The sequence below is a fragment of the Pimephales promelas genome, chromosome 4 (assembly GCF_988280905.1).
Source record: "Pimephales promelas chromosome 4, fPimPro1.hap1.1, whole genome shotgun sequence".
Lineage (NCBI taxonomy): Eukaryota > Metazoa > Chordata > Actinopteri > Cypriniformes > Leuciscidae > Pimephales > Pimephales promelas.
Window position 1 is genome coordinate 48,126,557 of NC_142772.1, and position 25,064 is coordinate 48,151,620.

A 25,064-nucleotide genomic window follows, 5' to 3' on the forward strand; every position below is an offset into this window, starting at 1 on the left:
TGGCAAGCTATAACGCATATTTGTTATTTTTATGTTTTTTTAGAGGTTGAATTCATATCAAAATCTGACAAACTTCTCATATTACTTCTGAATAGGATGTCTACTTCATAATTTGTATAAAAAATTGTGGAAATGATGGTTCAGATCATTCAAAACACATGGAAATGGAGGCGCTCGTATGGAGTCTGGTTGTATCCTAGTGGAAGCGTTCGGTACTGCGTACACACACACTCACTGAAAAACCACATTTTTTTTAAGATATCAACCAAAAATTTTAAACAACTTTTTTTTTTTTTTCAGTTTTAAAATTGCCCAGGTTTTGAAAATATACATATTTATATAAAATATAAATCATTATTTTTTACATTGTACATTTTCATAAACTCAAACATCTATAACTTTTTCATCTATAACTCATCATTCACGTTAACACTAGGCAGTTCTTGTAAACAGCCTTTCTTTTACTGTCTATGTAAACAGCGAGTGTAGTTTGCCATTATCTCCACAGAATGTAAACACATAAACCCGATCGTGCATAGATCATCCAGTCACACGGTGGCGCTGCCTCGCTGTAGTCCCCTTGTATATGATCGTCACTTCCGCTGCTGTAGTTCAGGACGGTCGCGCGCTGGCGGGAGTGCACCAGATTAAAGCCTTTTAAACCTAGTTATTGGTTAGTATTGGACATAAAGCATTTAATGTGTGTCTTTCCACCGATTTTTAACGTTGATTTAAAGTTATACTTAACTCTTTTGCCCAAGTTTGTCTGAACGTGTTCCTCTTTGTTGCGCTTAGCTACTTTTTCCTTACGTAACTCGACGGAGCCGGTATGAATACGCGCCATTTGTTCTTAATTTGTGATTATACTGTGTATAATCGAGTTACATATTCTTTGTGTTCCCAAAATATTCTATAATTCACTATACACTGGTTTTTGTTGGTTTATCGGGACAGGATCTGGTCGCGCGCGCATGGCGCTGGCTATTGTGTGCGTAGTTTGTGTATTACTGATATGGTTGTGTATTCATAATTATGTTTTTAATTTCATATACGGTGCTCTCTGTATCTGCACACAAGTTATTACAAAAAAATATTTATGTGTCTGTATGTGTCTAGTCAGCGTTTTAAAACGATAGTTCACAAAAATGAAATTCTGTCATTTACTCTTCCTCAAGTTCCAAACCTGTATGAGTTTCTTCTCATGAACACAATATATATATATATATATATATATATATATATATATATATATATATAAAAAAATGGTTAACCAAACAGTTAATGGACCCCATCGTCTTGAATAGTATGGGCGAAAAATACTTTGTTAGTAACGTTAAATTCTGACGATTTTCAAAAATCTTTCGTGTTCAGCAGAAGAAAGAAATTCATATAGATTTAAAACAACTTAAGGGTGAGTAGATGACAATTAATTTTGGGTTGAACTATCCCTTTAAGAGAAATGTATTTGAAATTTTCGTAAAATGTATTTTAATTTTTTTTTTGTATTTTTACTTTAAATTAAATAAAATTTTGGTGCACTTGTGACGCATTGTGAAGTCGAGTATAGATACAATCTGTCAATAATCAACATTCATCTCCTCTCTGTTGTGCATCACAGCAAACCTCTGATACTCATCCTTATTTGAACACCATGGGCGACAGCGACGACGAGTACGACCGCAGACGCAGAGACAAATTCCGCAGGGAGAGGAGCGACTATGACCGTTCCCGGGAGAGAGAGGACCGGCGGAGAGATGACTGGAATGACAGGTGAGCAAGAGGGAATTAACCTTCATAAGGGACTTACATTTATACATTTGGCAGATGCTTTTATCCAAAGCGTCTTGCATTGCATTTCAAGGCACACATTTACATTCTAATCGGTTCTGAATTAAATGTCAACAGTATATAGAACTAAATATATAGACTTCCACACTTTTATCTCTACCAAAATATTACTGTATGCATGACTAACTGTGATTTGTAACATGGTGGGATGTATAATTCAGGTCCTATTTGAATTTCTTGGGGTACGATATTAGTCAAAAGGCTTGTATGTTTGCACATTTTTATATGTATTTCTTGTGGTTGTCGTTTACTGGCGGCCCTCGGCTAGAGAATGGGACCGGGGCCGTGAGCGGCGCAGTCGAGGAGAGTACCGGGACTACGAGAGAGGCAGACGAGAGAGATTCTCACCCCCACGTCATGACATGAGCCCCCAGCAGAAGCGCATGAGGAGAGACTGGTAAGAAGAAGAGTAGCTTTCAGTGCTGCGTTGATGTGTTTTTGTAGCCTGGTCCCTCCAGACTCTCATACATTTCATTTGTACAGAGAGTCTGGCCTCGCTCCATCGACAAGCGTAAACTTCCTCGTAGGGATGTCATGGTACCAAGACTCCAGTAGTCGGTACCGATACCATTAAAATTTTACGGTTCTTGGTACCAATTTCGGTACCACAGCACAATCAGTTTGAACTATTTTCCCAATTTAACCATTTAAAAAACAATTAAATTCAATGACTTCATTATTTATGATGGTAAATTTATGAAAGCACTGATGCACATGCTGTTTAAACGATGATATTTAGAAATATTGCTTATAAAATAATCAAGTGAAAAATAAGCAACCTTCTACACACACATTATTAGTGGTGCACGATATATCGGCCGCCGATATAATATCGGCCGATTTGGTCCATTTTTTACACATCGGTATCGTTCCGATGTCAAAATAGGGCCGATGTTAACAGGCCGATGATCATCTGTGTATTTGACGTGCGTGTAGGTGTGAGTGTGGGGGCGGGGATGTTTGTTTTTGCACGCGTATTTAAAGCGCAAGTGCGTTTAAACATCAAGCCACAAGACTGGAACTGGTGAGCTGTTTTCTGCCAGCCTTCCTAATGCGTATTTTTGTCCCGCCAAAGCCATATTTGACCGGTAAGTGATGTAGATGAGTGACTGCTGCGCTTGTTTAACTGAGGGAACAGGAGAGAGTGAAAGCACCGGTCGCGCGCCGTCTTCAAAATGTCTTGCGCTTGTTTAACTGAGGGAACAAGAGAGAGTGAAAGCACCGGTCACGCGCGCCGTCTTCAAAATGTCTTGCTCTCTCTCTCTCTCTCTCTCTCTCTCTCTCTCTCTCTCTCTCTCCCTCCCTCCCGCATGTTTATGAATTGAGTTGACTGAATATCTTTGAGAATACACGACGGTAAAAGGTCGGAAGACCGAAGTTTTTTTCTTCTGAACTACTGGTTGTGAATTGTGAAACCACACTTTCAATAAACCAAAAAAATCTGTCTGTTGATGAAATGTTTTCTGTGTCGACTGTCGAGACCATAGACTGTAAAAATAGGTCGAGACAAATCTCGTGCGATGTTCTAAACTGCCTGGATAATCACAACGTGTGCCGTGGTTCCGTTAATGACACCTCCGATTCGCGAACTAATGACTCCTTTGAACCGATTCACTTTAATGAATGGTTAAAACAACTGATTGAAAATTTTAGGAGCACACTCAGAAAATTTAGGGGCACACCTTAAATCAGCTCGCAAAGCAATTATTCAAATTTCCCCCAAAACAACTGTAATACTGACAAATTCTATAATAATAAATAGACTTAACATTATGATATGCTGTTTTATTTCAAGTTCACAGGGCTCCAGACTCAAATTTGAAAGCAGCACCACCTCAACTGAGAACTCACACCGAGTTCTACAAAAAAAAAAAAGAAAAAGAAAAAAAATCTAGTAGCACTGGGGCTGACAATAAATCACTAGGGTGTAGATGAAATTAACTTTAGTTATCATTTATAATGTCTTAGGCCTAATATTAAATAAAAAAAACTATTAATTTGAAAACATGGAGTGAAAATAGCCAATAAACATTATACTGTTTACAATGGTGTTATTATTTTTTAAATAAATGTTTAAATAAGAGTCTTAAAAAATCTTTAAAATGTTTATTTTAGGACAATCTTTAAAGGATGAACAAAAAATGTGTTGGTCATCACATAAAAAATATAAAAAATAAAATATTTATATATGATATTATAGTTTTGATTTTGAAGTGCTAGAAAAAAGATGTGTAGTAGGCTACTTGTAAGTGTTTGACTATTTCTTCCACATTATCATATTTATGGTTAGAATTAAGTTACTACATTAGCCTAAATGCATGGTGAGCTGCTGATTTAGTGGACTGAAAGCCTTCTATAAGTGTTTATCCTGGTTTCCACGTCAGCGCTGTTGATATGATAACTTATATAACTTACTTATAACTTACTATATGGTTTATAACAGAACTCTGCGCCGAATCGGAATGTTTGTCACTGGATCTCGTGGTGTTGATGTTATTAATTCTGAAGCGAATTCAATGGATTCATTCACTGGATCTCCTAACAGTGTCGCGTGAGCGAGATCGGCCCGCGACTGGCAAGTTCGGGGCTTTTTTTTACTGTCAGTGGTTCTGGTCGCTGGTGCTGCTGCTCGACGGTCCTAATCACGAGTATCGTATTTTAGTTCCACTTTCATTTTGTTTGTATTCGCTGCTAGGTAACGAGTCGATAGATCGCTGATTGCTCAGACTCACGTAGCAGCTTGTGATATTTGTCTCCGTCTCTTTCCCACAGACGTTTATGCGCGCGATTCTTGTCACGGATTCATTGACGCGCCCCTTCCACGCTTAACCATGCGTTTAACGTGTGGCAAATTTACTGGTCGCACATGTGCGACTGGATGTAAAATTCAGTCGCACACTCTCAAAATTTGCTCGCAAAATGCGACCATTTGGTCGCAGTCTGGAGCCCTGATTTATTAAAGTGTACATTAAATGAACACTTTAATAAATGGAACCTTATTGTAAAGTGTAAGGTTAATAGATTAATAGAATGTTAACAAATTTTGTTAACATTCTATTAATATTAGTTTCTATGCAGATTTACTCCATGACAAAACTACCCCAGTCATTCTAGAATGATTCATTCTTTCCAAATAGAGCAATTCAAGTAATCTGGTGAAATTGTTTTTATATCACAATATATATCGCAGAAAATCACAATGTCATTTTTTACCAATATCGTGCAGCCCTAATCCTCGCTATGTGTTTTCTATACAGGGATATCGACATTGGTAAATATCGGTATCGGCCATAACAGCAATGTTAATATCGGTTATCGGTATCGGCCACAAATTTTCACATCGGTGCATCACTACACATTATTATTATTATTATTAGTGGTAGTATTATTTATTTATTTAATGGAGACGTAGTTAAATCTATTGTACATTAGCCTGATATAATTATCACTGTCAATTTCTTTAAGTCAAAACAAACTTTTATTTTGACGGGTTGCTGTTACCTTTGAGCTTCTGTGTGTGTGTGATGTCACGATTGTTTTTCTCAAATGAAACGTAAAATGCTCATGAGGCTACTCTCTGAGATGAATCATGTCATCATATCGTGAGGCAGATTTTTTTTTTTTTTTTTTTTAGCATTGAAGTACCGAATATTTCGACAACACTCCTTCCTTGTAGGCGGGTCCTCTGTTGAAGTTTAAAACTATTGAATCTGCTCAGAGTCACTCTGGATTTGCCATAACCAATCGCCAACGACGACTCAAACTAGCGAACGACATCGTTCTCAGCCACTCCCTCTGTTTGCTGATTAGACCGGTAAAATATTGATCGAGAAACTAAAGAATAAACCACAAACCCAGACGACGAGGACACTACTGACTAGTCTTTAGCCTCTGGCCAAAAAAATCCACCAATGTTGCAAAATGACTATTTTTGCGTCATCTGAGGATTTTTTCCAGACAAAAAATACATAAATCTCTCGTCTCAGGGGGATATGAGGGTGGAAAACACAGTAATTTGAAAATACTACAGGTTTCTTACTAAAACAAAGCTTAATGCTACATCCAAGTAAAAGCTTTAAACCTTTGTAATAATACCATTGATGTATTTCATGTCTTACATTTAAAACGTGAAAATATCTTGAGCTTGTTCAAGCAATTAACCAATAAAAACCCAGTTGACTTCAGGATGATGAAAATGTGTAAAAATTGTAAACTGGGAAAACAATTAGAGCACCTCGGATTAAAACCTTCTGCATTTCTTAACCCCTCTCATTTGTTATTCTCAGGGATGACCATGGAGGCGACCCGTATCATGGTGGCTATGATCTTGGTTATGGAGGCGGTGGAGGACCCAGCTATGCCCCCCCGCAGCCCTGGGGTCACCCTGACATGCACCTCATGCAGCCTCACCATGGGATCCCCATTCAGGCCAGGTGAGGGAGACGATAACAAGCAGTTGGAAAGGATCATTTCTAGGGCTGCCTTTGACTAAAAAATGTTTTGGTTGACTTGCAGTCATTTATTTAAGCCATTAGTCAACTAATCACGTATTTATATTAATAAGCCATAAATCATAAGTAACGTGCCTTTAATTCTATATAAAATTGGTAGCCTAATCAGCGCTCAAATGCACACATAAAGCTTGCCGTAAAATAATAATAATAATAATTCGTTACATTTATATAGCGCTTTTCTGGACACTCAAAGCGCTTCACATAGAAGGGGGGGATTTCCTCAACCACCACCAATGTGTAAAATGTGTCGTTAAAAAAAAAAAAACTGAGGATGGTCTAAACATTAATCATTTATTGGTAATGGCATTTATTGCTATTTTTTTGTTTTTGGGCTGCAGAAATCATATAGACCATTTCACAAGATGTAAACAACACTGGTCCAGGAGCACTTCCTGTTTCAGTTAGTAACTGTTTCCTTTATTTTACATGTAAAGAAAACATATTAAAGATGTTTGTTTAACTTTTGATTCAGTTTTATATGTTCTGTTGGTTGTATTTTATCCCAGCTTTTATGTAGTGTTAAAAAACTGAAACAGGAAGTGCTTCTGGACCAGTGTTGTTTACATCTTGTGAAATGGTCTATATAACCTAGACTTTTTATGGCCTTAAATTTTAAAAATCTAATTTAAGGATGGGTTACGTCCTTAAAATCTTAAATTTAGATGTTAAACAGGTATGGATGTCATATTGCATTTCTGCTAATAGATACTCAATACACATTGCATCTTTAAAACCATCTAATTGGCGTATGTATTTATTATACTATCTTTGTGTATTTGCTTGAAATTATAATTTTACATAAAAGGTGGTGCATAGCTCTAAATAAGTTTAGAAAAAATGTCCATGTATACACTGTAAAAAAATACTTTCAAGATTTGTTATCACAACATTTTTTCTTTTGTCAAATCAACTTAAATAATTTATTTAGTTGAGAGAACTTATTATTTTGAGTTTCTCGTGATTAAATCAATCTCCTTCATTGTATTAACTCACTTTTTCCAGTTCAATCAACTTAAAATTTTAAGGCAACCAGGTTACTTACTGTTTTTACGGAGGCGTATTGCATTCGCTTGAAGAAAAAAAATCTACTCTGTTTTTCTGAATTAACAAGTTAATTATCTCAGAATTACGAGAATTTTTCATGGAAAAAAGTTTTTGCTCTGTTTTTCTGAATTAACGAGTTAATTTTTCATGAGAAAAAAAAAATTTGCTGTGTTTTTCTGAATTAATGAGTTAATTTTTCATGAGAAAAAAAGTTTTTGCTCAGTTTTTCTAAATTAACGAGTTAATTTTTCATGAGAAAAAAAGTTTTTGCTCTGTTTTTCTGAATTAACGAGTTAATTTTTCGCTCTGTTTTCCTGAATTAAAAAAATTTCCATGAAAAATTAACTTGTTAATTCAGAAAAACAGAGCAAAAACTTTTTTTCTCATGAAAAATGAACTCGTTAATTCAGAAAAACAGAGCAAAAAAAATTTCCGTGAAAAATTAACTTGTTAATTCAGAAAAACAGAGTAAAAAATTTTTTTCTCATGAAAAACGAACTCGTTAATTCAGAAAAACAGACTAAACTTTTTTCCATGAAAAATTATCTCGTAATTCTGATATAATTAACTTGTTAATTCAGAAAAACAGGGTAGTTTTTTTTTCTTCAAGTGAATGCAATACGCCTTCGTACTTTTTTTACGAGTTAAATCAACAATATTTTTTTTACAGTGTAGATGTAAATGCCCCTGGAGATCAATTTAAGGTGGCAAATATTGTCCCTTAATAAAAATCTTAATTTCTGTCACTGTTGTGAACTGACCAATGCATAGAATATGAAAAATATGAATATATTTGTGAGTCTGCATTCAACAACAGGCCTATGTGAGGCGAGTATACGCTGAGTTTCGGTTCATTAATGTGATGCGCTGAGACCGAATAGACGGAAAGCACCATTATTTTTCAACATTTTGCTGTTATTGTGAGTTTAAGAATATTTTCCTGCTGTTAACAGTTCCAGCCTGCCTAATTTCGGCACTTCTTGTGGAGTATTTTCAATTTTTTCTGCGACTAACCGACTAATAAAATCTGGTCTATTAGGGGGCAGCTCTAATAATTTCTTAGTATTTAACCTGTGTTAAACATTTGGTCTTCTCTCTCCAGGCTGGGAAACATCCACGACATGGATCTCGGTCCTCCCCCTCCTGTGATGAAGACGTTTAAGGAGTTCCTGCTGTCTCTGGATGACTCTGTGGATGAGACTGAGTCGGTCAAACGCTACAATGAGTACAAGATCGATTTTAGGCGTCAGCAGATGCAGGACTTCTTCCTGGCCCATAAAGATGAAGAGTGGTACGACAACAGTTGCTGTTCATGCTCTAGTGTTTTGTTTAGATGATGTTTGTGCATACGAGAGTCCTGCATCTCAACAAAGAAGAGGCTGATTTCTGAATATCTGAATATTTGACTACAGTGACCTCTAGTTAGGATAGTTTAATTGTTAAACAGGCTTTTGGCTAGACTGTTTTGTCTTTTTGTACTAACGAGTACGACTTTGTATAAAGAGCCTAAGTCCCTCCCCTTCCGGTCGACCACCATGGGACCTTATTTCGGAAAAATATTGTATGCTAGTCAATGGCGAGAGACAACAAATATTTTGATCTCGTTTGAATTGTGCCCTGAATTACACATATGATGTTTGTCAATTTAAAAGATACATTTAAAAGTCAAGAAAGTCGCAGTTTGATGTAAAACCGTTGAGGTATAAGACTGTAAAAATACATAATTACAAAGACTACAAACCCCAAAGGCGCACATTTTCTCTCAATGGATGAAGCTAACTTTACTGAGGCTAATGTCTGTCATTGTTTCTATAGTCTTACGTTATAATCGTAACGTTACGCCGTCATACCTGAGTGTTTTGTACCAGACTGCACACACAAGCAGCGGATCTCACTCGTTGTTTTGCTTCCTGGGAGATGTAGTTCATAGAGCGATTTTCACATAAAACTAAATGTTACTAAACGTTTTTTTTGACTTTCAGAATTATCTTTTAAATTGACAAACATCAAATGTGTAATTGAGGGCACAGTTCAGACGGAATAAAAAGATAAGTTGCCTCTCGCCATTGACTACCATTCATATTTTTTCCGAAATAAGGTCCCATGAGCCGGAAGCGGAGGGGCGGGGCTTAGGCTCTCTATACAAGTGATGCACCAAATTGATTTTTTTGTACTGAAATTTATTTTTTTGTTGCTATATATAAACATACCTTCTGATGTTCATGTTTGTTTTGTGCTATACCATTAGTAAAGAAGTTCACCTGCGCTACACACTGGCGCTTGAACTGATGTAGCTACAGCTAATAGTCACTGACAGTCAAAACGCACCATCAGAGGGGTGCTAATTAAACAATAATTCATTTTTAACCAAATATTTTTGGTTGAAACTTTGGTGCATCATATAGTTACACACTTTAATGCATAGTTAACTTATTACCACAGCCAATTGTGTTTTGAGTCTTGTTAACATTTGATCATTTTCATCATTTTAGTCTATTTTGACATCAGTTTGTCTCTACAGAAACTAAATTTGGTCTCGCCATTGATTTGATGCAGATGTTTTAAACATTCATTTCTTTTCAGATTTTTGGATATTGTTTTTTTTTTGGTTTACAAATTAACAAACCCTTCTTCCCTCCATCACCACAAGGTATTGGAAGATGAGAAAAGCGCTTGGACCCGTCGCAGGAGTCGCTGTTAGCTAGTCAGGGTTTGCACTGCGCACAATGCAGCTGCCATTAGAATCAAAGTACCAGGGCTCTTAGTTAGACAGTCGACTCTCAATCACAATCCAAACCTGCCGCCGCGTTCACGGAAAGACTTTTTTTCTTTTCTGTAGTGTGTGATGCCTTTCTTCCCCTTTCTTTTTCATTTTTGATATTTGGATCACTCAAAACCCCCCCAAATGTACACACTCCTCTGAGAAGACCGCTCTCAGTGTAAATGTGTTGAGTACATCAGGTAAATTTAGTGCACACAATGGAAAACTGTTTGACTTTCATTTCTTGCTAATGCATCATTTATTATTTTTCATTTTTCTTCTTTGGTGGTGAGTTACTGTATTACACACACACTTAAACACACAAGTTCTTTTTATAGTATATTAAGACTGACAAGTGCACTTTAGCCAACAAATTGTCATATGCTCCATTCAAAAACTAGTGATACAGCTACCTTCAAAGACAGCATTTTAACTTGAACAAAACGGCAGAAATGGGGTGATTTGGGATGCTCTAGATATACAATTTAGCAAAAACATGGCTAAATATCTATATTCATAATTATAGTCTTATTTTTGAAGGAGACACGCAATGCTGTGTTTGAATTTAGCCAAAAGAAGGCAACAGCTCAGTAGTTTTTGAGTAGAGCTACAATATATGACAAAGTGGGGCTGCTATGTGGCATAATAAGGTTGTTAGATATAATTGGTGCTGGTTTAAATTTAGATTTATAGATGTATTTAGAAAGCAGGTTAGGACTAGGTTAAAGATTGTATGACTAGGAAAATAGTTGCTAACGTATTGTTTTCTTCCCCGAACACCCCATTTGTCCCTCTTTCTCCTCTGTCCGCCTGTCAGGTTTCGTTCAAAGTACCACCCGGATGAGGCTGGGAGGCGCAAAGCAGAATCCCACAGTGCCCTACAGAACCGGTTGAACGTCTACATGTTTCTCATGGAAAATGGCTGGTTTGAATCCGTCACTTTGGACATAGAGCGCGCTCCCCAAATCACCAAGATTTTAGATGCAGGTTTGGAGAAGTGCTTTTCTTTTGCATGCTCATTTTAATCTGAAGAAAAAAATAATTAATGGTCATTTACTCACCCTCATGTCATTCTAATCTGTCTATTTGTTGATGCACCAAAATTCTATTAATTTGATTATTTTGAATGGAACAGTATCGTTTGATTGGTGTTTCTCCAACGGCACGGAGAAAACTCGAGGACCAGTTTTCTAAATATGCACTAGCCTACATTACATCTTTATTATTTAATGCGTCTTTGAATAAATCTGTTGTGAAAACAAGTTTTTATTGCATACACCATTTAAATGTTTGTTTAAACAAGGAATAACTGCCTTAATAAAACACAGACGCATACAATTCTCGGGACAGCAGCATTTGTGTAAATTCAATCTTAACCATTCTATGTCCTCAGAAATGGTCTTAAAACAGGGCTTTAACCCTCTGATGGTCTTCCTTTATGAGTCACGTCCTGGGCCTTCCCGGTCTAAAAATGAAACTTCTTCCATCATAATAAAACTAATGCAATTTATTTTTGTTCTATAATATTTATTCTTTTTAATTTAGTATTTTGAGAAAATTTGATTGAATTTATTAATATTTATGCAATATTTATGGTCTATTTTTTCAATGGATATATATATTATTTTTTTTAAAAATTATTAATGCAGTATTTTAGTTTAATATAGAGTCTAGGCCTTCAGAAAAAAAATATTTTTTGAAGATAATTAGCACCATCTGGTTACAGTATAGAGAAAAAGCGTAGAATCATGGTGCAACCAATAGATGGCATGTACAGCTCTCTATGGAGAAGCATGTGAATTCCCCAGATGTTTATGAACACTTTTTTTTTTTTTTTTTGGTGGATTTGAATATATAATTGAAACAATGTCAAAAACGATTTCTTATTAAAAAAATTGTACAAAAATAAATAAAATAATTGTGAATTTTTGTATTTTTGTCAATTTCCCATTCATTTCCTATGGGGGTCATTTTTGACCAAAGACCAAAATCGAAACTATTTTTTTTACGACCACTTAGCATGCTCGGATCATGACCTCAATTTTTTTTCTGTTCACATACCTAATGCCAGAAATGTCACCAAGTATCATAACCTTTCCTATGAAGCTGTGATTTTTAATAATTCAAAACAGAAAATTATTCAGTCAGAAGTGACCGAGGACCATCAGAGGGTTAAGTGTAAAATAACAAACTAACCCTTTATTAAGCAAAACATGGTCAGGTCAAAGTGTCTGAATAATTTTTGGTCCCTTTTTTTTTTTTTTGAAATTTATGAAATCAATTTTACTGGTAGTCCAATGTATGAAGAATTTTTGGGTGTAATATGTCACAGTTTACTTACATAAATGAACTATAGTTAGTGTCCTGTACACACTAGTAAAAACATATCTAATTAAATCTGATGTCTGAATAATTTCCTCAAAGCAAGTGTTTTGTTTGTTTTCGTTAGCCGTGATAAAGATGGAAGGAGGAGGGGAAAATGACATGCGTATCCTGGAGCAGCCCAACGAGGAAGAAGAGGAGCGCGAGAGACTCGCGTCTGGTGGACCTGGATCTGATCCTCCCAAACGGGACGAGCCCCGGCCTGTGGATGGAGAGCGCAAACCCTCGATTGAAAAAGACAAGATTGTGAGTGAATGTTGTATAATGGAGCAAAGCATCATGCAGTATTGTGAGGAATGAAGATGTTTAAAGGAGTAGTTCACTTATAAAAACACTTTTGCTGATAATTTCTTTCTTCAGTCGAAAAGAAATGAAAGTTTTTGATGACAACATTCCAGGATTTTCTCCATATAATGGACTTCAATGGGGTCTCTAATTTGGACCTTGAACCGTTTGGACCCCATTGAAGTCCATTATATGGAGAAAATCCTGGAATGTTTTCATCAAAAACCTTCATTTCTTTTCGACTGAAGAAAGAAAGACATGGACATCTTGGATGACATGGGGGTGAGTAAATTATCAGCAAGCTTTTTTTTTTTAAAGTGAACTACTCCTTTAATGTTGTACGTCAATAGGGAGAGGGTGATGAGGAGACTGAGAAAGATGCAGCTGCTTCTGCAGGAGGGAGCGAAGGAGAGAAGACTGAGAAAGAAGCCCCTGCCGAACCAATCCCAGAACCCAAGAAGGTTAGTTAGCCAAATTCTTCTGCTTTTGGGTAGTTGACGTGCCATTTATTTTATTACCTTAATTTTGCTCTCAAAGTGCACCAGAATGATGCATTTAACATTTAAAATGTAAACTCATATGGAAAACACTGCATTCTCTGTCTCTCGCTAGCTGAGTAAGAAGAGGAAGAGGAAGCACAGTGGAGACAGTGAAGATGAAGCCAGTGCATCTGAGAGCGAATCCGATTCCGACTCCGACTCGAACTCTCACTGCTCCGAGAAACCCTCAGAGAAAGAGAAAGAAGCGGACGAGGGAGAGGATAAGGAGGAAGAGGAAGAAGAGGAGGGGGAAGGTCAGTGTCAAGGCTTCTGCCAATGAATCAGCAGTGTTAAAAGATTAGTTCACCCAAAAGTGAAAATAACCCCCTCAAGCCATCCTAGGTGTACATGACTTTCTTCTTTCAGAGTTATTAAAAAATGTCCTGGCTCTTCCAAGCTTTATAATGGCAGTGAATGGCCATCAAAGTGCATCATATCCATCATAAAAGTGCTCCACACAGCTCCGGCGGGTTAATTAAGGCCTTCTGAAGTGAAACGGTGTTCGTGTAAGAAGAATATCCATTTTTAAAACTGACTAAAATAGTGACTAAAATAACTAGCTTCCGGCAGACAGCCGTACGCATTGATTTACAATGAAAGATTAACATTTGACATGATGCATTGACGGAAGCATAGAGTATCACGAATTAGTCTAAAACGGCGTTTCGAGCACTTTTCTCATGGATGGAAGCACTCTTATTATGGATGCAAGCGCTTTTATTATGGATGGATGCGCTTTTATTATGGATTGAAGCGCTTTTATTATGGATGGAAGCGCTTTTATTATGGATGGATGCGCTTTTATTATGGATGGATGCGCTTTTATTATGGATGGAAGTGGTTTTATTATGGATGGATGCGCTTTTATTATGGATGGATGCGCTTTTATTATGGATCAATGCGCTTTTATTATGGATGGATGCGCTTTTATTATGGATGGATGCGCTTTTATTATGGATGGATGCACTTTTATTATAGATGGATGTGCTTTTATTAAGATTGGAAGTACTTTTATTAAGGATGGAAGTGCTTTTATTATGGATGGATGTGCTTTTATTATGGATGGAAGTGCTTTTATTATGGATGGATGTGCTTTTATTATGGATGGAAGTGCTTTTATTATGGATGGAAGTGCTTTTATTATGGATGGAAGTGCTTTTATTAAGGATGGAAGTGCTTTTATTATGGATGGATGCACTTTTATTATGTATGGATGCGCTTTTATTATGGATGGATGCACTTTTATTATGGATGGATGCACTTTTATTATGGATTATGGATTGATGCGCTTTTATTATGGATGGAAGCGTTTTTATTATGGATGGAAGCGCTTTTATTATGGATGGATGCACTTTTATTATGGATTATGGATGGAAGCACTTTTATTATGAATGGAAGCGCTTTTATTATGGATGGATGCACTTTTATTATGGATGGAAGCGCTTTTATTATGGATGAAAGCACTTTTATTATGGATGGAAGCACTTTTATTTTGGATAGATGCACTATCATCATGTTTGAAAGCACTTTTATGGACTTAAAAAAAGAAACTGCCATTATAAAGCCATTATAAAACTTTTTTTTTATGTAACTGAGTGTATTCGTCTGAAAGAAAGTCATGTACACGTAGGATGGCTTGAGTGTGAGTAAATAATGGGGTAGTTTTTGGTGAAATATCCCTTTAAAGTTTCATGGTTGTGACAAACATGTTTCTGGTCTTTTAAAGCCGCTGATGTAAAGGAGCGGACGGAGGAGCAGAAGGAAAGGGAGAAAGAAAAGGAGAAGAAGCCGAAGGATGATCAGCCTCCACGACCTCGACCTCTTCACAGGACCTGCTCTCTCTTCATGAGGAGCATCGCTCCCACCATATCTAAAGCGGAGATCGTCGCTGTGAGTGTTTGCTGAGTTTCGCTGTTATTGCCCATGTTGTTGTTGAATGTTGATGACTAAAGACTTGCCACTTTCTTGGCAGCTGTGTCGACGTTATCCAGGATTTATGCGCGTTTGTTTGTCAGAACCGCAGCCAGAGCGCAGGTAAGTTCAGTTCAATTTCAACACACTTTTGGTCAAGAGGTACAGCTGAAATTCAAATCCCTGCTGGTCCTTCATATCACAAATTCAGTTTTATCAAATTTAAAGATCATATCTCTATTCTTTATTTTCCCCCCAAACTTTTTATTAAATTAACATTTGTTTATGTGCCTATATATATATAAATGCTTCACTACATTTTTTGCAAGTTCCCACATTCTTTCATTTATTAAAATGAAGCACATTTCTCATCTCTGTGTGGCTCAGGTTTTTTAGGCGCTGCTGGGTGACCTTTGACAGAGGTGTGAACATCAAAGAAATCTGCTGGAACCTGCAGAACATCCGGGTGAGTTCTAGAACCACCAGCCCGACGAACCATCATGCATTGCAAACGTCTCGCTCATTCTCTCCTCCTGTTCCTCTTTGACCAGCTGCGGGACTGTGAGTTGGCTCCCGGAGTCAACCGAGATCTGGCGCGTCGTGTGCGTAACGTGAACGGAATGACTCAGCACAAGCAGGTTCTCCGTAATGACATCAAGATGGCTGCTAAACTGATCCATGCACTGGATGACCGGGAGAGACTCTGGAGCCACAAACCCAGAGAAGAGACGGCCGCTCTAGAGGTAATCTCACTTGCACAACCTCGGACTGATACAATTTAAAAAAACCTTGACTAGTGATCCAGGTTCGAATCCACTGTGATTTCACACAAAAGTGATTATCAGTTCAACACAGAGAGTTATAGAAATTCTACTTGATTTAAAAAGCGGTTTTGTTTAAGGCTGGGTAATAAATATCGATTTCTCGATATTAATCGATTCTCATTTTTACGAACCGATATCGATTCTTAAATCTCAAGAATCGATTAGTCGTCCTGTTTCATTTGAATGAATGGCATCCAAAAAAATCGCAATAATCTTTGTCCTTTGTTACTATTGATATGAAACAAAGTCTCAATTTTCAAATTGCGTCCATTTTCTTTAGAAATTCAAAAACATAAATAGCGTTTTGGCGCTGTGGTGTGAGATCGCTCTGGAGAAGCAGCAGCAGCGCTGATCTCTCTTCCAGTCACAGCACGAAATAAATATGAATGAGCATCTGAAAGTGTGTTAAAGATACAGTACAACTTATCAAAATCTGTATCATGTCACATTGATTCGCTCAATCAGCGTTTCAACCGTGGAAAGACGTCAGTTAAACAGCTTGTAATCAATGTATCGTCATATTTACCTCAGAAAACCCACATAAACTCGTTAGTCATCAAGAAAAAATAACTCTAGAGAGGAGCATTTTGCTAAATATATACACCATATTACATATGCATTATAATCTTAGTGTTCTTCAATATTTAATGCATATTTGAATAAATCTGGCAAGTTTTTATGACAGTCAGCATTTAAATGTTTATATTTCATATAATCTTCTTATTATAAAAATAAGTAAGTGTAATTTAAGTGTTTGTATAACTACAAAACAGTTCATTATTACCTTCATATTAGGCTAATGAAGCTTAGTAGGCTACAACTAGACTCCCATAGTTTACAGCATTAGTCAAGAGATTTGATTTCCATTTATTGTAACTGATATCCAAAATAATCAATATTGAATCGAATCGTAATTGAAATCGAATTGCAAGCTTGTGAATCGAAATCGAATTGTGAAATTTGTCTCAATACCCAGCCCTAGTATTGTTGCATTCCTACACACAAGGGGGCGCAAGTGAGTGCAATAAGCAAATATAAACCAAATCAAGCATTGCTTTTATTGAAATGAAATGACATTCACTTTTTGAAACAAATGTTCTTAAATAAACAAGGAAGATCAGTTTACTATGGTGGATAAAACTGTGTGCATCAGTAACCTGAGAAAACATGCTTCAACAGACAGCGTAATGTACTATGTTTTACATGTCATCAGCTGTTAGGACACTGGCTGGATCGTCAATATTCTGGCATGACTGATCAACTTTCTCTTAACTAAACAATAAAACTTTCTGAAATGTATTATTCAATTAGTGTTTCAACTGCGAAAGATGTCGGTAAAATAGCTTCTAAACAATGTCAAGTAACGTTAATGAACTCTCTGTAGCTTGTCAAATAAAAAGAGTTATATTATTAGAATTTATATAATAAATACTTAATGTGAAGTTTAAATGTTTGTCCAGTCAAACCAAAAAATTATTTGGACCCTAGATTATTTAATTTTAAAACTATTGCGTGCAGGAAACTATAGTTAATTTATGTAAGTGAGGATAGCATGGTGTCTGAATACATTTTGGGTTGACTTTTGATTATTAAATAGATTTGATTAATTGATGATTGAACTAATTTTGTAGTTCAAGTAAATTACGAATTTAATTTTGGTTTTGGTAGTCATTTTTGGAAACATCTTGACTGAGCTTTATCTATAATTTTTTTTTAATGTTCTCCGTTTTTCTGAAGATCCCTGCTCAGAACCCCATCCTGAAAAACATCACGGATTACCTCATCGAGGAAGTGAGTGCAGAGGAGGAAGAGCTTCTGGGAAGTGCCGGAGGAGCCGACTCCGAGGATGGATCCAAAGAGGGAAACCCCACCGAGATCACCGTGGAGAGAGACGAGAAACTCGTCAAGGTCGGAAAGACACTTCAAATGTCCAGCACATCTTACACACTAATAAGAAGAAAACTAAGCCTATTTTTTTAGGACCATTCCAGGTTTATAAAAAAATTACCTTTTTTTTTTATAATAAAAAATTATTTTAAAAAATCCCATTGTCATCATAAGGGGAATTTTTGTGCTATAAAATATAGGAAAATATAGAAATATATAAAAAATAAATAAGATATATAAGTAAGAAAATAAGATATATTTTATATATTTATATTAAAAAAAAATCTATAAAAATAAAGAAATATATAAAATAGGTTTACTTTCCATTGTTTCACTTTAGGCCACTAGTATGGAAGTAAAATAATGCCAAAAGTTTTTGAAACAAAAAAGCCTGTTGAATTGCTCTACTTGAGTTTTATGAATGAATGGCTTGCTCTAACACTGTTGCTCTGGTCTTCAACACGAGCTTGCGCCCCCTGCGGGTGAGATCGGCTAACAGCAGATGGAGATATGCTCCGTAATCTACTGCTTTTCCTGAAGATCCTGGATGTCAATACTGAATTTGAACCAGTGAATTTGCAAAGCGCAATAAAATGGACCAAAAATTGCCTATTGAATATTATAGGTTGTATTTTTAAACAGTTTGAATATTTTGGAAGTGAAATATGAAAGGTGAATTTTTAATGATAAAAATGCATTTGACTTTTTTTTTAATTGAAATATAAAAATGCATTTTACTTTTTTTTTAATTGAAATATCCACAGCTTAAAAATTCAACCATGCTGAATTTCAGCCCATAAAAATGCAAGCCCTCAAAATACAATGCAAGTAGGGTTAATACAATTTTTTTTTCAAGTAGTGCAATTCAACAGGCTTTTCTGTTTGAGAAACATTTGCCATTATTTTACTTCTCAGTCTGTTGCTCTCTAAACTTTCTATTCTATATATGTGACCCTGGGCCACAATAGGACAAGGATAGGACTATATTTGGCTGAGATGCAACTATTTGTAAATCTGAGTGTGCAAAAAAAAGCGAAACATTGAGAAAATTATCTCTAAAGTTGTGCATTTATGTCTGCGATTGTGCTGCATCACTCACAAAAATAAATGTTTTATATATTTACGGTTCGAAATTTACAAAATATCTTCAAGGAACATGATCTTTATTTATTATCCTAAGGATTTTTGGCATAAAAGAAAAATGTATTATTTTGACCCATATAATGTATTGTTGGCTATTGCCACAAATATACCCGTGCTATTTGTGACTGGTTTTGTGATCCAGGGTCACATACGTATATATATATATATATATATATATATATATATATATATGTGTATGTGTGACCTTGTAATTCACTTTGTATACAAGCGTCTTCTAAATGGTTACTTGTAAATGTAACTAACAAATGTAGCTTCTACTTGGAAACCCATTCCCCAGGAGTGTAATGTGTGTTGGTTTTCTCCCAGGTGTTGGATCGTCTCCTCTTCTATCTGCGTATCGTACACTCGATTGATTATTACAACACCTGCGAGTACCCGAGTGAGGATGAGATGCCAAACCGCTGTGGCATTATCCACGTGCGAGGGCCGATTCCCCCCAACCGCATCACTCACAGAGAAGGTGAGCGCTGCTTTCACTAAGAAATGACTAGTGTAGAAGTGTGTCGTTTATTCAGCTTTAAAATACTTTCAGGAGTAACGATACCCCGATACTGAACTCGCAATATTATACTATTGCGATACTCCAAGACATTTGGGGAACGGTTAGCAAAAAGTGTACTGCTGATTTAAAATGCTAAATTTGGTATTTCATTGGGGTGTAGTGATGCACGATTTATCGGCCGCCGATATAATATCGGCCGATTTGGTCAATTTTTTACACATCGGTATCGTTCCGATGTCAAAATAGGGCCGATGTTAACAGGCCGATGATCATCTGTGTATTTGACGTGCGTGTAGGTGTGAGTGTGGGGGCGGGGATGTTTGTTTTTGCACGCGTATTAAAAGCGCAAGTGCGTTTAAACATCAAGCCACGAAGACTAGAATTGGTGAGCTGTTTTCTGCCAGCCTTCCTAATGCGTATTTTTACGCGTATTTTTTTTTCCTTATGCGTATTTTCTAAGCCATATTTGACCAGTAAGTGATGTAGATGAGTGACTGCTGCGCTTGTTTAACTGAGGGAACAAGAAAGAGTGAAAGCACCGGTCACGCGCGCCGTCTTCAAAATGTCTTGCTCTCTCTCTCTCTCTCTCTCTCTCTCCCTCCCTCCCGCATGTTTATGAATTGAGTTGACTGAATATCTTTGAGAATACACGACGGTAAAAGGTCGGAAGACCGAAGTTTTTTTCTTCTGAACTACTGGTCGTGAATTGTGAAACCACACTTTCAATAAACCAAAAAAATCTATCTGTTGATGAAATGTTTTCTGTGTCGACTGTCGAGACCATAGACTGTAAAAATAGGTCGAGACAAATCTCGTGCGATGTTCTAAACTGCCTGGATAATCACAACGTGTGCCGTGGTTCCGTTAATGACACCTCCGATTCGCGAACTAATGACTCCTTTGAACCGATTCACTTTAATGAATGGTTAAAACAACTGATCTGTCCAACACTGAGCTCAAGAGACATAAATCGGAAACACTTTACAGTAAGGTTCCATTTATTAAAGTGTACATTAAATGTACACTTTAATAAATGGAACCTTATTGTAAAGTGTAAGGTTAATAGATTAATAGAATGTTAACAAATTTTGTTAACATTCTATTAATATTAGTTTCTGTGGATTTACTCCATGACAAAACTACCCCAGTCATTCTAGAATGATTCATTCTTTCCAAATAGAGCAATTCAAGTAATCTGTTGAAATTGTTTTTATATCACAATATATATCGCAGAAAAATAAAGTATCACAATGTCATTTTTTACCAATATCGTGCAGCCCTAATCCTCGCTATGTGTTTTCTATACAGGGATATCGACATCGGTAAATATCGGTATCGGCCATAACAGCAATGTTAATATCGGTTATCGGTATCGGCCACAAATTTTCACATCGGTGCATCACTAGGTGGAAGTGAATAATCTTGAACTTGGTTGTAACCTAATGCTGGTAACCTTATGCATGGGACAATGGTGACACCAGAATAATAATTTAAAAAATATTTTAGATAAATATATGTTTGCACTCTCACTGACTAGATACAGTTTATTTAATTATGTTGGCCACTTTTTACTGGTAACATCAGACATTTGGCATTATCAGAACCCACAAATATTCCCCATTACATTAAACTACTATATATAATGTTTAATATAGTGTTCACACTAAAATTAAACTTACTTTTTTTTTCTCGCACAGTAATATATTGTGGGTTAAATATGCCACTATACACGGTACATATCGCATTTTTGTATTGCGATATATTGTTAAACGCATGTTTGTTGACCTGCATGAATGATAAGATAAAGCACATGATGTTCTTGACCTTAAAGAATTAACCCTCAGACGGTCTTCGGTCATTTATGACCGGAAAATTTTCTGTTTTGAATTTTTTAAAATCACAGCTTCATCGGAATGTTACGAAACTTGGTGACATTTCTGGCATTTATGTGAACACACAAAAAAAATGAGCTCATGATCCGAGTATGCTAAGTGGTCTTAAAAAAAATAGTCACACTTGTGCTCTTTGGTCAAAAATGACCCCCATAGGAAATGAATGGGAAATTGACAAACACAAATTCACAAATTTGTATTATTATTATTTTATTTTTTTTTACTTTTTTTTAAAAAAATTTATAAGAAATCGTTTTTGAGATCGTTTCAATTATATATTCAAATCCACCAAAAAATGTTCATAAACATCTGGGAAATTCACATGCTTCTCCATAGAGAGCTATTCATAGCATCTAGTGGTTACATTATGATTCTACGCTTTTTCTCTATACTGTTAACAGATGGTGCTAATTTTCTTCACAATTTTTTTTTTCTGAAGGCCTAGACTATATATTAAACTAAAATACTGCAGTAATAATTTTTTGAAAAAAATAATTTATATATTTATTTTTCCATGGCAAAAATACACCATAAATATTGCATAAATATTAATAAATTCAATCAAATTGTCTCAAAATACTAAATTACAAAGAATAAATATTATAGAACAAAAATAAATTGCATTGTTTTTACTAGGATGGAGGAAATTTCATTTTTAGGTGTCTGGTCACTTCTGACCGAGAAGGCTCAGGGTGTGACTCCGAAAGAAGACCGTCTGAGGGTTAAGCAACTTCTGACTTGGCTAATCATGTCCTAAACTTTCGGGAATTAGTTGTTTGTTTGATGCAATAACTTCTGACGCAACCAATTCCCAAAAGTTTAGGACAGGATTAGCTGTTTGTTGATGCAAAGAAATGTAACTGAATAAAATCTCACTGCTTTTTCGGCCATCTTGTAGTGTCTGACTGGCAGAAGACGTTTGAAGATAAGCTGGGACACTTGTTCAGCGTGAAGGAAAGCCTGTCTGAAGATGAGGCGGCGAAGATGGGCCGCAAAGATCCAGAACAGGAAGTTGAGAAGTTTGTGTCGGCCAACACACAGGAACTGGGCAAAGACAAGTGGCTTTGTCCTCTAAGTGGCAAAAAGTTTAAGGTGTGTGATTTTAAACAAACGTGATCCTTTTGTTCATTTAGTAGTTCATCTGGTAGCCGTGAGGAGAAAATAAAAACTCGATCTCTCTCAAGGGCCCAGAGTTTGTGAAGAAGCACATCCTAAACAAACACGGTGACAAGATTGAGGAGGTAAAGAAAGAGGTGGTGTTTTTCAACAACTTCCTGATGGATGCGAAAAGACCCTCCATCCCAGAGATGAAGCCGCCACCTCCTCCAGGTCCAGGACAAGGTACAGCAAAAAATACCTTTTACAAGAAAATACTATTTCACATTTAATTTAAAGGTTACCTGCTGTTTGTTTTTTTTTTGTTTTTTTTGTTGTGGGGGTCAATTTTACTCGTAATTAAAGTTTCTGCTCCAATTTTTCAGTTTTTATCAGTTGGTAGTGAAATAAAGTGTGCTATAAAGAAAGTTGGAGAAATGTAATGAACGTTTGTAATTTTCTTTCCCTCTTTAGGAGTGCTTTCACCCGGAGGTCTTCCGTTCCCGCCTCAGGCTCCTCAAGGTCTCATGGGCTTTCAGCCCAGACCTCCAATTATGGGTTATGGAGGTGTGTGTGTGTATTAAAGAAGTATAGCTAGAGTGAGAATGGTCATTTGACATCATCTTCTGGGAGTCATGATGTAATTGCAAATCAATTTTTAATGCATCAGTTTCTCTGCTCGATTCCTTCTAAAAGTATCGCTCAGGTTCTCCGTACAGAATTTATTAGAGATATACTGATGTGAAAATTTTGGTCAATATGATAATTTGTTAAATGTGAAAGAAGCTATCGGATCTATTTGCCGATAAATCTAAATCCAAATATTTATATAATTTGAGAGCCTGATTGCAAAAACAAGTCTCACCATTAAATCCATGTCCCAAGCACACAATTTGGCGTTAACAGAATGAGAACATGGATGGTGGTGGTGTAATGGTGTAGGGGATGTTTTCTTGGCACACTTTAGTGCCAATTGGGCATCGTTTAAATGCCACGGCCTACCTGAGCATTGTTTCTGACCATGTCCATCCCTTTATGGCCACCATGTCCCCATCCTCTGATGGCTACTGTGCATTTAACAGGCCATTTCAATGCAGTTTTTTTTCAATCTAAACCCTGACCGTCACTTTTTCAATGTTGAATTTTGCCATATTGAGGTGTTTCTCCAACCTTTAACAGGCGGTCCTCCTTACCCACCGAACCAGTATGGCGGTGGCGGCGGCAGGGGCAACTACGACAACTTCCGCGGGCAAGGCGGGTACCCCGGGAAACCTAGAAACAATCGGTGAGTCGTGTATTTCAGTTTTTATTTATTTGAATGGAGATCTTGAATAATAGATGAGCTTTAATAAAATGTCCTTTTCGTCCGTCTTTTCCAGAATGATGCGCGGGGATCCTCGCAATATCATCGAATATCGTGATTTAGATGCTCCGGATGATGTGGACTTCTTTTAGAGCTCCAGTTTTATTCTCTCCATTTTAATCTTTTTTTTTTTTTTTTTTTTTTTTTTTACAGTCGTCTGTCTCAGCGTATTTTCTTGTTTTTGCATTTATTCCAGAAGCAGAAGTCTCTTTCTGTTCACTCGCATGAATTACAGAAGCGCTCCACCTGAAATGAACGCACGTCCTTTACGTACTCAGTGTTATAGAATGAGCTTGTGCTTGTGGCCTTCTCTTCCAATAAAACTTTGGTTTGGATTCTTTTGTGTACTGTATTGGTTTTTAATTAGGGCTGTGCAAAAATTAATTGCGATTAATCGTATCCAAAATAAAAGTCTGTGTTTACATAATATATATGTGTGTGCTGTATATAATTATTTTATATATATAAATACACACACATGCATGTATATATTTAAGAAAATGTGTTATTCATATATCAAATATTTATATTTATAGAATATAGATTATGTATTTATAAATATATACAGAATTTAAGCACAAATAATTCTTAAATATGTACATGCATGCATAGGTATTTATGTATGCAAAATAATTATATACAGCACACACAAATATATTATGTAAATAATATTTGTTTTATACACAGTGTTTCATGGTCATGACATGGATGTCGAACGACTCGATGTTCAACAAAGGTCATTAAACAATTTAGTGTCACTCTCTCCTGAGAGCATGTGTAATGGGTATATTTTTAGTTGTGCATTTGACAGTTGTGCATGGCCCTGTACACTTCCAGTTTTTTATAACTCTAGGAATGAGGTAAAATACCCACAAATGTGCCGTTTAACTTTACATAATTCCTTAAACTTTGAAAGAAATCATACTTCTCACAATATTAGATGCATTAAGCTGATAGCCACTCATCGGTACACTTAAATGATGTGTCTGTATTAAAAAGGATACAGGATTATTAAGGGCAGACTCAAACGTTATGATTGTTTTTGTTTATTTG

At 36.2% G+C, this 25,064-nt stretch overlaps 1 protein-coding gene across 2 annotated transcripts; it reads left to right on the forward strand.

The window, feature by feature from the left end:
* Positions 1-542: 542 nt before the first annotated feature.
* On the forward strand, positions 543-24,346 carry srrt (serrate RNA effector molecule homolog (Arabidopsis)). Of its 2 annotated transcripts, none has more exons than XM_089130638.1 (20): positions 543-673; positions 1,619-1,769; positions 2,101-2,245; positions 6,135-6,281; positions 8,509-8,697; positions 10,985-11,154; positions 12,617-12,795; positions 13,185-13,295; positions 13,447-13,627; positions 15,100-15,263; positions 15,346-15,407; positions 15,672-15,750; positions 15,836-16,027; positions 17,846-18,016; positions 19,466-19,619; positions 22,452-22,645; positions 22,738-22,894; positions 23,123-23,215; positions 23,828-23,933; positions 24,028-24,346. In XM_089130638.1, exons 2-20 carry the CDS (start codon positions 1,652-1,654, stop codon positions 24,101-24,103), a joined length of 2,688 nt encoding a protein of 895 aa, XP_088986764.1. In that variant the 5' UTR covers positions 543-673; positions 1,619-1,651; the 3' UTR covers positions 24,104-24,346. The 2 variants fall into 2 exon arrangements, with proteins under 2 accessions (XP_088986764.1, XP_088986765.1); XM_089130639.1 differs by lacking the exon at positions 543-673 and adding an exon at positions 806-827.
* The last annotated feature ends 718 nt before the right edge of the window (positions 24,347-25,064 follow it).

What these genes read in the sequence shown, in the direction of transcription:
- srrt (XM_089130638.1), top strand. Translation starts at nt 1,652, where the DNA reads ATGGGCGACAGCGACGACGAGTACGACCGCAGACGCAGAGACAAATTC. An exon ending in AAGCGCATGAGGAGAGACTG is followed by an intron (nt 2,246 to 6,134) that starts GTAAGAAGAAGA and finishes TGTTATTCTCAG; the next exon opens with GGATGACCATGGAGGCGACC. An exon ending in GGGAAACCTAGAAACAATCG is followed by an intron (nt 23,934 to 24,027) that starts GTGAGTCGTGTA and finishes CGTCTTTTCCAG; the next exon opens with AATGATGCGCGGGGATCCTC.